Source organism: Anneissia japonica, unplaced genomic scaffold, assembly GCF_011630105.1.
Source record: "Anneissia japonica isolate Jap-2015-1 unplaced genomic scaffold, ASM1163010v1 scaffold1889_len2455224_cov183, whole genome shotgun sequence".
Taxonomy (NCBI): Eukaryota; Metazoa; Echinodermata; class Crinoidea; order Comatulida; family Comatulidae; genus Anneissia; species Anneissia japonica.
Window position 1 is genome coordinate 2,110,418 of NW_022752980.1, and position 16,428 is coordinate 2,126,845.

The 16,428-nt window shown below is 34.6% G+C and overlaps 1 protein-coding gene across 2 annotated transcripts in view; it reads left to right on the plus strand.

Annotated features, from left to right (window-relative positions):
• LOC117122523 (arylsulfatase B-like) overlaps positions 1-16,428 on the plus strand; it is a 36,422-nt gene that overhangs the window by 3,705 nt on the left and 16,289 nt on the right. The window contains exons 2-7 of one of the 2 annotated variants that reach the window (XM_033268109.1): positions 2,140-2,326; positions 3,551-3,714; positions 4,210-4,420; positions 4,854-5,106; positions 8,479-8,636; positions 8,869-9,916. In XM_033268109.1, the coding sequence (XP_033124000.1) occupies positions 2,140-2,326; positions 3,551-3,714; positions 4,210-4,420; positions 4,854-5,106; positions 8,479-8,636; positions 8,869-9,146 (1,251 nt within the window). In that variant the 3' untranslated portion in view covers positions 9,147-9,916. Of the gene's footprint in view, positions 1-2,139; positions 2,327-3,550; positions 3,715-4,209; positions 4,421-4,853; positions 5,107-8,478; positions 8,637-8,868; positions 9,917-16,428 lie in introns of those variants that run through there. The other variant, XM_033268108.1, reaches the window with a different exon arrangement.

The window sequence follows — 16,428 nt, forward strand, 5'->3', positions numbered from 1 at the left end:
ATGCTCCCATACTTCGATAGGACGTCCCGGTTTGGGTTGTCTCTTGTGGGTTTTCTCTAGGTGTTGAAAGAATGTTTCTGTTCTGTGTCAAAACATAATAACTTCATTCGAAAATGGAGTCCTTTTGTCAAGCCACGAGTTATTTTTTTAGAAACCCAGCAAGCACGTGTTTACGTTCTTATAACGTTCGTGGCTAACGTTGTGGTTAGGTATGTCACAAAATAACGTTTACACAACGTTGTAGGAACGTGCAAACGTTGTGAAATTATGTTCAGTACGTATTTATGGTTCTACAAAATCAAGTTTTCAACACAAAACTGTAACGTAACGTAACGTTGTAACTGTGACGTTATTGTCACGTTATCATAACATAGTATTGTTTGTTGGGAAGGTCGTTACTACTCGCGTAGTAGCGCACCTCTTCTTAAGTTGAAACAGGAAGCTTTTCAAAGTCTTGGGTGTCTTTGAATAAAGTTAAAAACAATTGACGCCTAGATATAGGCCTGCATATCATCTTCATTATGATATATATTTGGATTATTAGGCTGCTCAAAATTTAATAAAGTATTCTAAACAGCAACACAGTATTACAAGATTTGCTACTGTTAAATCACGAGCAGTTTGTCAATTTTAGGAGTGTTTTCCCACGCTTTGCATGAACTGGTTGAGTAGACGAGCGTAAATCCCTACTGATTGCGGTTTGCTCTAATTAAACTGTGTCTCAAATGTGCGAAAACAAGACTGATAAAAGTGCATCTAGCTCGCAAAGTTGCCAAAAATAGCAGCTAAATTTGGTACCATCATAAAGCTAAGACTATACTGAAGATGGTGATGTAAAAATTAAAGCATGAATCCACATGAATCTAAACTTTCTTTCCTATTTTTCTAAAAATAGGTTTTTAAATATTTTTTCTGCCGTTTAAAAAACGATTTATTATTGATGCAAACTTCAAATTTAAACCAAAACATATATTTGTGTTCCCCAATGTATATACAAGAGACGTGTACATTTTAAAGTAATTCCGAATTTTCTGTAAGAAAAAAAACGTGTTTTTATATAATATAGTCAATTATAGCATTTGAAATATTTAGAGAGAAATTTCCGACATTTGTTAAAAAATACCACCCTTAAAATTCGTTTAAATGTAAAATATTTTCAGGATAGATTCACCAGGGTATACCATTCTTCAATCATGTGAAAACAAGTGTAAAAGCCATAGTCACCAAAATGGACTTTTGGCACACTTTGATTTCGCCCTGGCCCACTGTGCGTTGGTGTTAAGCGCTTCGGAAAAAGCGGTTAAATTTCGGTTTGGATAAGGTGTAAATCAGCTTAAAACTCTAAATATTTTTCAGCCATTTTTACTCGTAGGCCATTGAGCAATTAATTTAAAGATTGAAAGTTCAATCGTTATTTTGCTGCTAAAGACTATAATAATCGAACATAATTCCAGTAGGCCTAACACATAATTCCAGTAAACAAATAGACGGTACGACTACATTACAAAGAAGAGTGCTAGGCTACGGTAATACAAACAATTTATAGAAAGCTATGGTTTAAGATCTAAGGGGTAGAGAGATCAAGAATTTAATATTTGGCGAGGATTGGAAATGTTGTTATTATTTAGGATAACAGAAGTTTTCGAGAGGATCATTAAAATAAAAGCATTGCTTAGCTTCCAAGAATGAAGTAGCACAGAATGATATTTTGAGATAGAAACATATAGTATTTTTTATGATGTATATTCAGAACGTGTCAGAAGTTTGGTTAAATTATGGGTATACTATAATCATCATTAACAAAAGCAAACAAATACAATAATTGTTGGTCTTTTATATTACGAAAATACCACAACCAATTATACAAGTAAACTTCAATATACATTTTTTGCCCATATTAAAACTCATTGGTTTTATTAGTACGAAAATAAATCGCCATAGGTACTCTTTCTTGCATGCCATTTACACGTTTAACTCCAAGGTGACATGGTAATGGGGACGGTAATAATAATAAATATGAAGTTATTGTAGCTAGCTTATATTATGTAATTATTTTTGTCACCGGGAAAAAAGACTCTGTATACATGTATATAAACAAATAAAGTATCAGAGTATCTGTTTACGTTATTGTTTTAACAGATTCGAATGGGATTACAGAATGGTGTCTTGGATCAGGATCAGAAGGCCTGCTTGCCTCTGGACGAAGTTACATTAGCAGAAAAAATGCAAGAAGCTGGCTACTCCACCCATTTGATTGGCAAATGGCATCTCGGACTCTACCGCGAAGGATGTCTGCCAAATAACAGGGGATTTGATACATTCTTTGGTAATTACACTGAATCTATCCATTATAAACTTACAGAAATATAAAAAAGTATACATTATATTATGAGCAATTGCGGGAGGAAATAAAAAATAGAATCAAATAAATATTAAACTTATTTCGGACCCTAGGAAAAGCAAGCACATAAGAAATCAATCGACAAAGCTGAAGTAAAAATATTGTTTGTAAACTACACCCACACTGCTTTTCTAAATGTTGACTGTATATAATATGTCAAAATTTTGTCAAATCTTTCCGCTTTTAGTGTAAATACTAAGAATTTTTATATAATTTGAAATAAGTTTTCAATATGATAATTCATTAAAATGTATAAGTCACGGCAAGAAGTGCATTAGAAATACATAACAAGACATATTTCTCAGCAATAAAAATTTAAACCTCATTGAATTATTATTAATAATAGTTGTTTTAATTTCTTTTTTGTTTAAACAAATTTAAATATACTCACTTAAGTGTTCGTCTGTCTACGGCGAACTTCATCAGTTAACTGACGCGATGTCATTACGTCATCGCAATGCGATGACGTGCGACCTCCGCCTTGTTCTTATGGTCGGATCGTCGGGGTCCTCCGCCTCTTCGGGGTTGCTTTAAGAGTTCGTCATATATATTACAAAGTTCATACGCTCCCTCATCGTTTCGTTTTATTTTTTTTTCCCGTTTCATTTATTTAGGCACGGACGCCAAGGATATGCCAATCTGTGAACTTAATTACTATCCTAGTGTCATATCCATTAAACGATAGGGGACTGAATGCACCAGTACACCAGGACAACCCCATACTATTCTTGAAGGATGTACTGGGTTCTTTAAAGTGCACATGAGCCAAGTGCGTACATTGGGCCTACGATTTATAGTCCTTATCCGAAAACTTCACTGGAACCAATCGCGAGTGAACCATTCGAACTAGCGCCGATATTATAACTGAAGGTTACGGTGCCCCTGACTTAACTATTCGGACAATCAACTCCCTGTTCATTGTGTTCGTTTTCTTTCTTATCCATAGTGATTCTTTTATTTTTCGTTCATACCATGATGGTTCTTTCTCCAAAATATTAACTTTCCAGTTAGGTATGTGGTTGTACTGTGTCATGTGATCTGTGATGGCTACTTATGTATCGTTGTTGAAGTTAATAAGACATTAATTTTTTTACAACTTATAATACATTGGTCTCAGCATCAATTTCCAATTCTGTATTTTTTTCTCAGGATTTCTGCAAGGGGCAGAGTATTTTTTCTCGCACGATACCCCCAAGGGACAGTTAGATTTTTATCGAGATTTTGAACCTCAGTGGCAGTACAACGGCAGCTATGCGACACACCTTTACACCGATGAGGCGATTGATCTAATTAATAACAAAGACCCAGATAAAGTAAGTTTAAGTCAAAGGTAGGTAGATAGATACAGTGGCGTATCTAGGAGATGCGCGGGGGGTGGGGGTGCAAGCCCCTATAAAAATTACTCGCGCCCCCTCCCCAGTCGCACTCCCAAAAATCACGGTCAAGTATTTAAAAAAATCATCTAACATCACCCTTTATGCGAGTTAGCTCTTCTCAACTGATCATCGAACCCCCGACCCCCACTTCACCTTCGCACTCCCATCAGCATCCCTACTTCAGAACTTCTAGACACGCCACTGAATAGAATGATAGATTGATGATGGATGGATCGATTGTTAAATAGACAAATGATTGGGTGGGTGGTGAGGCAATGTATGGGTGAATAAGTGGGTGGGTAGATAGACGGATGGATGAATGCATTTAGTTGGCTGGACAGATGAAAACAACGACAGGAATATAGACAGCATGGCGGAGAGACACATGCAAGCAACAATTTCATTAACAAAAATAATTTATTTGGATTTTAGCCGATGTTCATGTGGCTATCTCACCAAGCACCTCATGCTCCCCTTGAGGTACCCCAACAGTACTCAGAACCTTATCGTGATATCATTGAGGACGACAATCGTAGAACATATGCCGGTATGATGGCCTGTATGGACGAAGGCATTGGTAATGTAACAGAGGCCCTCAAAGCCAATGGAATTTACGATAATACAATTATCATCTATACAACTGGTAGGTTCACGTTTTTAATTGAGTGTTTGTCACGTGTTATTTGAATCTGTATTTGTTGCAACTAAGCATTTACCATGAAAATGCTACAGCAAACGCTATACTACGTATGTAGCTGTTTCTATCGCAATCGGGAAGGACCCAACAAATATGCAAGTTCCATTTGGTGACGAATCATACGACAACTGACCAATCATCCATCTAATTCACAAATCTTGACTTTTATCGCGCAATGAATGTTCAGAAACATTTCTATCAAACATCTGTTGTTTGTATGACAAAAACTACACAGGAATTCAACAAATAACTAATGAACAGTGCCCAGTTGTTCAAACGAATGTGCGCTAAATGTACGAACAACCAGAGTAGGCCTAGCTATTTATTACATTTACATACAAATTTAAATCGATATATATATATATGTTTTTAACTTCAGATAACGGTGGACCAGTGTGGAATTCTGCCTACAACTGGCCTCTTCGTGCATTCAAAGGATCTCTGTTTGAGGGGGGAATACGCGGTGTCGGTTTTGTCCACAGTCCATTGCTCTCTGATAAAGTAAAAGGAACAGTGAGTTATGAACTGATTCACGTCAGCGATTGGTTGCCTACGCTCGTGGAAGGAATCGCTGGATGGACCACAGAGGGAACACTGCCGCTGGACGGTATAAATCAGTGGGAGACAATAAGGTACTTACAAAATTGGAGGCCTTTTTAGGCAACTGCAAAGAAATTTATTGCAGTGAATGCTAGATACCATTATTATCTCCACTTAGTATTCACCACTGTTAAACATCACCTAACAAAGGAGAAGCTGCCATTTTTTCTGTCAGTTTTCTCACCAGTTTCATCATTCTAACACCCAGATTTTTGCCTCAAATTCAAGATGGCCGCCATGCAAACTCCAAAATAGCCGCCAAAATTACAATTATTAGAGATATACAGCATATTTATTCGGTTTTGTCAACTTTTTTTTTTTGGAATTGTCACCTCAGACCTAAATCTTTCAAGAATAATCAAGGGTCACCAAGAATTTGGCCTTAAATCCAAGATTGCCGCCATAATTCAAGATGGCCTCCAAAATCATAAATGGCCGCCAACAATCACATTTATTAGAGAAATGTAGCATATTATTTGGTTATGTCAATGTTTTTCATCTGGTACATAAACCTTTCAAGATCAACCGAGGGCCACCTAGAATTTGGCCTTAGTTCAAGATAGTCGCCAAAATTACCTTAATTCGGTAAATTTTGCCTATTAACGTTTTTAAGTGTTAAATCTGTCTCTTATACACATCTAGATGTGTATAAGAGACAGCCCATCAGCATCCCTACTTCAGAACTTCTAGACACGCCACTGAATAGAATGATAGATTGATGATGGATGGATCGATTGTTAAATAGACAAATGATTGGGTGGGTGGTGAGGCAATGTATGGGTGAATAAGTGGGTGGGTAGATAGACGGATGGATGAATGCATTTAGTTGTTTCTTTAATGATTTATGTAATATATATAGTGCGTTGCAGTGGATTAGATCCTATTTGGTAAGGAGATCTATGTGTGTTACGCTTCCTGGTGGTCATTCATCTTTCCGGGCACTTGAGTAGTGTCCCACATGGTCTGTGGTTGGGCTCTGCTTATTTACATTATACCTTAGCCCACATGGATATATTATCAGGAAGCATGATGTTAACTTTCATTTCTATGCTAATGATCTACAATTGTACCTGAAATTTAATCCTTTGGATCCTTTTAGTATTGATGATTCTTTTTTTTTTTTCAAGTAATTGTATCACTGAAATTCAACAGTGAATTACATTGAATAAGCTAAAGCTTAATGAAGGTAAAACAGAGCTTCTGGTCTGTACATCTGAAGTCAACAGTCATTAGCTTTAGTTAGGAATATCCAACTCAATGTTAATGGATTCCTCATAAAGGCCTCTAAAAGTGCTCGTAACTTGAGTGTTACAATTGGATTTAAGTTCTCAGGTGAATGAGGTATATACTACGTTACCATTTTCGTGGAGGATTCGAAGAATTGTTACAGGGGTGGATTTTGGGAGGGGGAGCCCGGCCCTGGTCCCCTTGTCAAAAAAGAAAGAAAAAAAGAGAGAAAAAGAAACAAATGACAGCCACGAACGCCTCAAATGTTATTTTCGGGCGTCTAGAACAAAAAATTTTCGCGGACCCCCTAGTACAGTGTTGTCTCGATCGGCCCAACTTTCGCCCACCCACCCTTTTGGACATCTCTGGATCCGCCCCAGTGTTAATCAAGATACTTGTCATGCAGCAGTATATAGTACGTTACCATTTTCGTAACTTGTGGAGGATTCGAAGAATTGTTACAGGGGTGGATTTGGGGGGTGGGGGCTGCCCGGCCCTGGTCCCCTTGTCTAAAGGGAAAGAAAAAAAGAGAGAAAAAGAAAAAAAATGATAGCCCAGAACGCCTCAAATGTTATTTTCGGGCGTCTAGAACAAAACATTTCGCAGACCCCCTAGTACAGTGTTGTCTCGATCGGCCCAACTTTCGCCCCCACCCACCTTTTTGGACATCTCTGGATCCGCCCCAGTGTTAATCAAGATACTTGTCATGCAGCAATTAGAGCCCTGGTGCTATCGCGAATTAACTATTTTAAATTGCTCTATGGTGGTCTCTTTAAGAAAGACATTGATAGACTGCAGAAATTGCTCGCTTAGTATTTTCATGTGATCCTCGTACACACTCTGCTCCTCTCATCAATAAACTTTATTGGCTGCGAGTTAATAATAGAATTATTTTCAAAATTATTCTCACTGATTACAAATGTATCTATGGTGTTTCTCCTATTTATATTGTTTTCTCGACCAACGTACAACACGTTTCTCTTCATCTCTACATTTCATTATTCCACGTTACAACATATATGTATGCTGATTCAGAAAAACCAAAACTAAATTTACTTTTACTTTTTCACGCTAAAGTTAATTTCAGCAGTTTTACAACCAGGCTATAATAACACAGCCCTTTCCTTTTCAGTTTATAAGTGTCTGCAGTGGAATTCAAACTCACAGCCTTTCGCTACCAAGGCTAGTAACATACATATAGACTATACAGATATATACAGCCGTAAATCCAATACCAATGCACTCACTTTCATACAACTGACTAAAACGCTCGCACTTAGCCAAATTCTTGGTGGCCCTTGATTGATCGTGAAAGGTTTAGATCTGTGGTGATAATTTCACCAAAACAAAGTTGACAAATATGCTGTATATCTCTAATTATTGTAATGAGGTCCCCAAGCTTATTTCAAATAGTATGGGGGTCAGGATAATGAAACCGATGAAAAAACATTGACAGGAAAAAACGGCCGTTCTTTCTTGACTGGGCAAAGACTAAGTCTGTCTGTTAGCAAGATTACGCAAAAATTAAGGAATGAAGCATAAAATTCAGTGAAATGGTACATAAAAATCTAGGAAAGGGATGATTAACTTTTAGGAAGAAAGTGTAAAAGGCCAAGGTGAGGTATATTCACAGTGGTGCGAAGAAACTCGGATCTAGTAGTTTTTTTTTATAATTTCAATAATCCAACTTTCTAGAAGCATATTTATTTATTTATTTATTTATTCAACTGAACATACACTTTTGTTTCAGTGGCACACAACATTTCGGTGCGTTCAATGAGAAAGAAAAAACAACTAAACTAAAAGAGACTAAAAGTTATACAAAACAATTATACAATAACAGTATTTAGTACTGTATTGGTGTTGAAACAAAATCCACTAAATAAAAAACATTACTGTAGTAATACTGTAGTAATATTATTTTTAGAGTTAACACATTATTACGTTATTAAGATACAGATACATATATTAGTTGTTTGTAGATGGTCCCATTAGCTAAATCAAAATATGTGATATACCAATGATAGCCTATTATTAAAACACATTCAGCCTTTACCGGGACTTGAATCCGGAACATAGCACGATAAATTCCTTACCAACACGCCGCGACATTATTTTAAATTAAATTATTATTATAATTATCATTGTTACCCAAAAAGTTTTTCATGTACTTTTAGGGATGGAAGAAGTTCCAATCGTATCGAACTTTTACACAACATTGACCCCCTGGAAGTATTGACCGAGGGAGGAGAGAGTTGGAGTAACAGCCCATTTGATGTCCGGATCAAAGCTGCCATTCGTCTGGGAAACTATAAACTACTTACAGGAGATAACGGTAAGAAGAAAATTAATAAATCATAATAAGGATGGAGGAGATGAATTTAATAAAAATAAAAATAAATCACACAAAAATGAATGAAAATAACACAAAAGTAACAAAGGTATTATTATTACTGTTATTTTTAAAATTATTACTGTTTTATTATTCTAATACATATTGTTGTACTTCAGACAAAAAAATGAATATTATACACAAATATAAGAATTGAAATTATTATTGACTGTAGGTGAAGCTGGCTGGTACGCGCCACCGGGTGCAGGGTTGGAAACAGAGCAAGGTGACGTGGGTGACATTGTTCGATTGTACAACATCAAACGCGACCCCGAAGAACGAAACAATCTTGCTAGCAAATACAGGATACTTGTAAGATGCATGTTGAAGAAACTTGCTCGATACTACGAAGAATCAGTCGAACCATTTGACGGGCCTAATTTTCCCGAAGAAGCTGACCCTTGCAAAAACGGAAATAATTGTGTGTGGGGTCCATGGGCTACTGATGAATAAAATAGTAATAATATAGGCCTATATCATGGCCTGGTTAATACAATTGTTGGGGTCAATGTTATACATTCGCATTCTGTTACTAAAAATGCTTAATATAAAAAGAAACAAGTACAGAAAATAGAATTGTCAGCTTACTAATTGATAGTAAAATAACATTATTTTTATTTATTTAGGCCTATTTATCAAAATAACATTGGCACAATAAATGTAAAAATAAGACAATATTTACAATGAACAAGTGTGTACAATTTAGGTACCTGTAATAGCTTTGAATCCTTAATTGCACAATTAAAAAAGAGGGGAAACAAGAATATATAACCATAACCTTTAATAAACTATACAATATTCTCAAGTATTGCACATAATGATCTAGAAATTGAGAAAGTGGCTTGGACGCAGTGGCATGACAACAATCATGTGCAAAGTTGTTTACCGAGATCTAGAAGGAGATCATAGTAAATTTAGGCTTAGCTATACATTGTTTGATGTTCTACGTATCGGTGATGAGAAAGGGTGCTGGGTAGAGTGGGGAAAGTTATTGGTTCTCCTGTGCAGTCGCTGGACTCATACTACCACGAACGGCTTGCCATTGTTTTAAAAAATATCTTAGAGGATAATAGCCATCAGCTCCACGCGTATATGGTAGGCTCGAGCATAGGCAGAAGTGGTAGAATGAGGACAGAGGACAATTAATTAATTATATAGCAAGTGAGCAATGTAATTGCCAAAATTATTGGACAATAAAAATTAATCTGTATCTGTATCTGAAAGTGTGTTTATCTAAGTGTATTTGGTGTCTATCCTAATATAACAGTTGTTTATGATAATGGTGATGATGATGGTAATAATTGCAATGATGATTGTAATGATGATAGTGGGATAATTGGTGATCCTAATAATGAATAAGTTGATGATGATAGATGATGATAATGACATTGATAATATCTTATCTTATGGCACCAATTGCAAACTAGATCAAATGTGAAACTCATGTGAAAAGTTACCGGAAAACAAATGAGTCCAATAAGCTGTAAATTAAAGTTAAAAAGAAAATAAAGCTGGTTTTAAAAGTAGGCAATAGCATAAACAAATATATTATGATGCAGAACAAGAAAAGAGAAAGACATTTTTGAAAAGATGAGTGAATATAGCGATATGTAGCACCGTACAAGTAATGTGCGCAAGCAAGATGTAAGAGTGAAAAAATATTTAAAATAAAACGATTTTGGCATCAATGGTGTTTCATACTATATTTTCTCTGGCTCTCTGGCCGCGCCTCTTCGTTGATAGGATCCTTGTTTGAGGGCGGCACCCGCGCTATCGGTTTTGTGCATAGTCCACTCCTCTCCGACGACGTTAAAGGAATTGGTAATCCGGGAACTGATTCACATCAGCGATTGGTTACCGACGCTGGTGGGAAGGCATTGCCGAATCAACCACGCAAGGGACACTGCCACTAGATGGTATAAGCCAATGGGATACAATAAGGTATGCAATAAAAGAAAATTATCTGTATTTTTTATGAATATATATTATTTGTTTAGGCCTATACTATTACGGTGCTACGCAGCAAATTAATTTTAGTATTAATACTAATATCTCAGCTGCTAGCACTACTGCGAACTTCCAGAGCCTGGCTTTCACCTTTTCATATTTTAGCTTAGATATAAAAAATGCTGTAACATTTAAAGTATAATTGATTTTTCAATTGGGGTTTTTTACAGTTAATTTTATATTATTAATTCAACCGTCTGCTATTTTGGGTGTCTTAATACAGTGTCATTTGATTTATGCACGTTTAACTCTCATCTTCTTTATTATCCCAAAAAACAATATTTTTCTTTTACATGAAAACAAATATAATATATAATTTCAGATAATAGGAGGTTGAAAAGAGGAAACTACATGCCTATCGGGTTCAATATCATATAGAAACAAATAAATATATAAATTAAAACAAACTCTTCATCACTAGTAATAGTAATAAAAATAGTAATGATAATAAGGTAAATACATGACATAAAAAAATCGAAATGGAAATCGACTTAACTGATTTCGATAATGCTTTCATTTAGACAAGGGTGACATCGCTCGACTATACGACTTCAACGAGGACCCTGAAGAACGTAATAATCTCGCTACAAAACACAAGCCATTAGTATAATTATATGTTGGAGAAACTTGCACGCTACAACCAAGAATCAGTCGAACCAATTCACGGGGATCACTATCCGGAAGAAGCTGACCCTTGCAAAAACGGAAATAATTGTGTTTGGGGTCCATGGGCTGATAATGAATAAATTATAATTTTAGTAATAACCAAACCTTTAGGAGAAAATTACCCAAGCGACGTTAATTCAAAATAAAGAATTCTAAACAATGACAGTAATAACCGTAACTTTGAATATCTAATACACGTTTTTGGTAAATGCTTTAACCATCTTTAATAGAAATATTTTAACTGAAATAAGGTTGCTTTGAAAGCAGTGATTATAATGCACAAGCATGCAAACTTTAAGTTGGTATGTCTTTTTGGTGGTGGCAAGATGTCTTAATTAGGTGTGTTAGTTAATTTATTTTTACTTTCTTATTATTATGAATAATAATACAAATAATGATAATAATAATACAAATAATGAAAAACATAAAAATACTGTATTCAAATTAATAAAATTGCACATGCTATTAAAATAATGTGTCTGTTATTTGTTGAATTATACACATGCACACTATTAAATATTTGAAAAATGTATAATCCTTTATGAAATGATAATAATGATGATGATGATGAGGATAATGATGATGGTGTTGGTCATGATAATGATGATGAGGTTTGTAGTGATGATGGTGATGATGATTGAGGGGGTAATCAGGCGCGGATCCAGAGTTTATTCTGACTATCGCACAGTTTGGATTCCATGGGCGGATTCAGAGCTTCATCTATATTATAATTAATAATGAACATGGCCTAATTGAATCATCATCAGTTGAACTTTTCAATGTGGTTAGCTGTCTTCTCCTAATTCATCACTTTGTGACAGCGAGGCTCAGACCTTTGACCTCTAGAGAACTTAGATTATATAAATATGTAATAGTTGCAGCATATTAATAAAATAAGTTCTTTTGAAATAACATCGTTATTTATGAAGTTGCAATCACTTGATTACGATGATGATGATAAATGTTGTAGATGATGGTTATGATGATATTAATAATAATCTCAATTTTAGCGACAATTTCAAACCAGAAAATAGTTACCGGAAAACAAATAAGCTGTGAATTAAAGTTACAGAATGTAGTAAAATAAGTTAACAAAGCAGGTTTTGATGCAGAACAAAGAAATCGAGAAGAATTTTTAAGATGAGTGAATATGGCGATATTTAGTAGGCCTACAAGTAATGTACGCTACGCTACTACTAGTAAATAAGTAGGATATATGAATTCAAATATAAAGAGCTTTGTAGGCTTAGGTACTGCAATGGCATTTTAAAACTTAAAAATAACACGCTGTCTGATGGGGCAGTCATTGAAGCTCATGGAGTGACGAAGTGTTAAGAATGATTGTTCATAAAATTTACAAAATACATTTTTCATCTTTGAATATATTATAAGCCTACATTGTTCAGTATAAAATGGGACTCCTATTGAGGGGACAACTTCGGGACCAAAAAATGCACAATTAATCATGGCGTAAAGAATAATTAATAATTTTTTACTTCATGCATTAATAGAGGCGTCTCCTGAATAGGAATTATTAACTATACTGACCTCGCATCATCGCAGGTAAAAATGAGTCCCTTATCTCTTTGAATTTGAAGAAGCCACAACTTGTGTCATTATTAGAATCACTAAGTATTTCTCATTCCTGTAATAAAGTCGCAGTTTAATAATGGACATTTCTATTCCATGAATATAGAAATCTTCAAATTAACGAATGCCTTGAAACGATGTATTGTAAACCCAGTACTTAACACTAAAACACATTGTCAAAGTACAATAGGTTGAACAGCTTATTATCTTAAAAAATTGGTTGTTCGGTATTCTGCCCTGCTCTGAGAAAAGGCATTAAGTACATTTTTTTCAAAATTGAGATTTTTAGCTTATGCGACTCTGGAATGTCTAATCTATCACCCTATTTTATCAAATTTCCAAAAATATGTCTGGAAATATGAAATTTTATTTTAAAATTGGGCATTATCTGCAAATTTCACTACAAATACTCCAAGAAAAGGCATTTTGTGCTTGATTTCACGCAAGATAGATATTAATTAGCCAATCAGATGCCAGTATAATGAATATCTAATTAACTAGCTTGGAATCATCAACAGAATGCCTAGTTAGTAATTGCTTTATTGCGAAGGATACTGTGTACTTTGTCGAAATGGCGGCAAGTTACAGCGCAAGTCTTTTGGAGGAGTAAATACAATATTAACTATTTTATTCTGTTTGTGTACCTATTAAGTAGTAAATTTAAATATTATTATTATTTAGTAGTATTATTTTTAGTTTTATCGACATGGTATGTTTTGTTTCACTTATTACTTCATGGACATAATGAGTGCCACTGTTGCAAAAGTGTTGATCCAAATTAAGATTATTATAACTTAATAAATATAAATATAATTTTTATTAAAAATTAGCACACTATGTCTACATAGATTTGTTTTAGTTATATTTGAATTGGTTAGTTATCAATAAACTTTGACATAGACATTTATAATGCTTTGTCTATGATGATGATCACCATCGATAATGATAAGGATGACGATGATGAGGAGGAATAGGAGGACGAGGAGGAAGAAGAGATAAAAAATATGATGATAGGCTAGTTACCAAACCACAAATAAAATATTTTGATAAACCTAAAATTCTAAGAACAGTGCAAGCTAGCCTACGCTTACCCCACACAGCACCGGCTCCTCCCCCATAACTGTCTCTTATACACATCTAGATGTGTATAAGAGACAGATCAGGTTCCATGCCTACGTTATACCAGCCTACAGACATTGCGGGTGAGATAAGAACAATTTGTTTGCCTGTTATTTTATAATAAAAATGGTAGGCCTGAATGTATGCCAATAATCATCCAGTGAACGGCTGTGATGTAATCAATATTGCATTATTTGGATGGAAACCTTTTTACAAGTACCTGCTATTTATATTTTTTGTGGAGCTAATAAGCTCGGATACCAGGGAGAAGTCAACCCTGAGTAAAAGTGAACGTCACTATAATTTAAAATTAGTGAATTTTGTGGAGCTAATAAGCTCAGAAACTCATCAAACTTGGTCACAATTATCCATAAATGGGGGCCTAAGTTGAAGAAACTACATGGTTTGTCAAATTTATAATCTTTAGTCACGGAAATGATACTTTAAATTACCTCCGCCAATGAGGTTATGTTTTTACTCCTGTTTAATACCTCCGCCAACAAAGTTGGAGGAGAATGTTTTCTGCCCTTGTTTATTTATTTACTTATATGTTTGTTTATCTGTTTATTTATTTATTTGTTTGTTTGTATATTTGGTTATCTACCGATCTTTCTATCTATCTATCTATCTATCTATCTATCTATCTATCTATCTATCTATCTATCTATCTATCTATCTATCTATCTATCTATCTATCTATCTATCTATCTATCTATCTATCTATCTATCTATCTATCTATATTTATATTTATTTATTTATTTACTTACTTAATTACTTATCTACTTAGCTATTTATTTATTTATTTTATATTGTTTATTTATCTATGTGTGTGTGCGTGTGTGTGTGTCTGTGAACAACCTACGGTCCGAAATTTTTAGCGGAAACTCTAGTTTTATTTAAGTATCAGGAGCGATAACATGAATTGTGACCCACTGTAGCAAAGACTCTTATCTCAATAAATGAAATTATAAACGGATAACAAATAACGAAGATATAATAATTTATGTTTCCAGTCCAGTCTGATTTTCATTTTTTTTTTTGCCTGAGCGGTCACAATTATTTAAATACAAAGGACGTCATTTCGCTGTTTTCTTTGAAACTGCAAACCAAGTATTTGACACCACGGAAGTACATATTGTCAAAAATACAATAGGTTGGATTACAAAAGGCAGATTCACGATATAAAACTTGTTACAACAGTGCCGATCACAAAATAGTAAGTTCCATGTTAGCAAAATGACAACGTCAATGTTACTTCTCAGCTTAATTGCTATCACAAGCGTGAGTCTTACCTATTCATCTTCTTCGCAGCCTAATGTTATCTTTATTATGGGTGATGACCAGGGCTACAGAGATATAGGCTACCATGGCTCGGTTTTTAAAACTCCAGTCTTGGATAAGCTGGCTGAAGAAGGTGTGAAGCTAGAAAACTACTACGTTCAAGTCTTCTGTACACCAACGAGAGCCCAACTAATGACTGGGCGATACCAGGTAAGATGAAAAACCATTTAATTAAATGAATAAATATAACTTATAATCACACACGATTGTTTAATTTTTTTTTTGAAATTCTTTAATCACGAACTTGTTAGAGTACACATAAAAACCTTTAAAATGAGTTAGACAAGAAAATAGCTATGAACAACATAACACATAGGCCTAAGACTGAAACTATTGCCGTTATATTATATGAATAAAGTTGGAAACTCCCGCCTAATTTTTAGTGTCAAATATTAAATGAAAGCTCACGTTTAGTTTAATTATAATATACCTATCGTACTTTTTATTTTAACCTTATCAGGTGTTGTTTAGAAGTAACGCATGGTTATCACTTACAAAGCAGTAGTTGAACAAAACTTATGGAAATAAGACAATTTCACATAGAAATAAATTACTATTTTGAATAATTTTGACTGTATCAGGATTTAATAAAATCAGTGACATAATGTTATCTAATCGTTTAATAAAATTAAACCCGATGAAGTACTGGAAAATTATGTATTAAGAGAAACTTGCTCATTGAAGACGCATCACTTATGTATGTTGCTCTATAGTAGTAGTAGTAGTAGTAGTAGTAATAGTAGTAGTAGTATTAAACCTGTCTCTTATACACATCTAGATGTGTATAAGAGACAGCTGAAAAACGGTAATTTCACTGTTCCCTGTTTAAAACAATTTCTTTTCTTATAGAGTACCACAGTCATGTAGTCACAACGCCAGGTGGCACCATCTGTCGCCAACCAGACGTTGGTTACCGTTCATTACGCCTGAATGACTTCATATGCTTTCTGGAATAGGCATTTTAAAATCAAATATTTTACCATCAAAATATACTAAAACACAAAAGCTCGC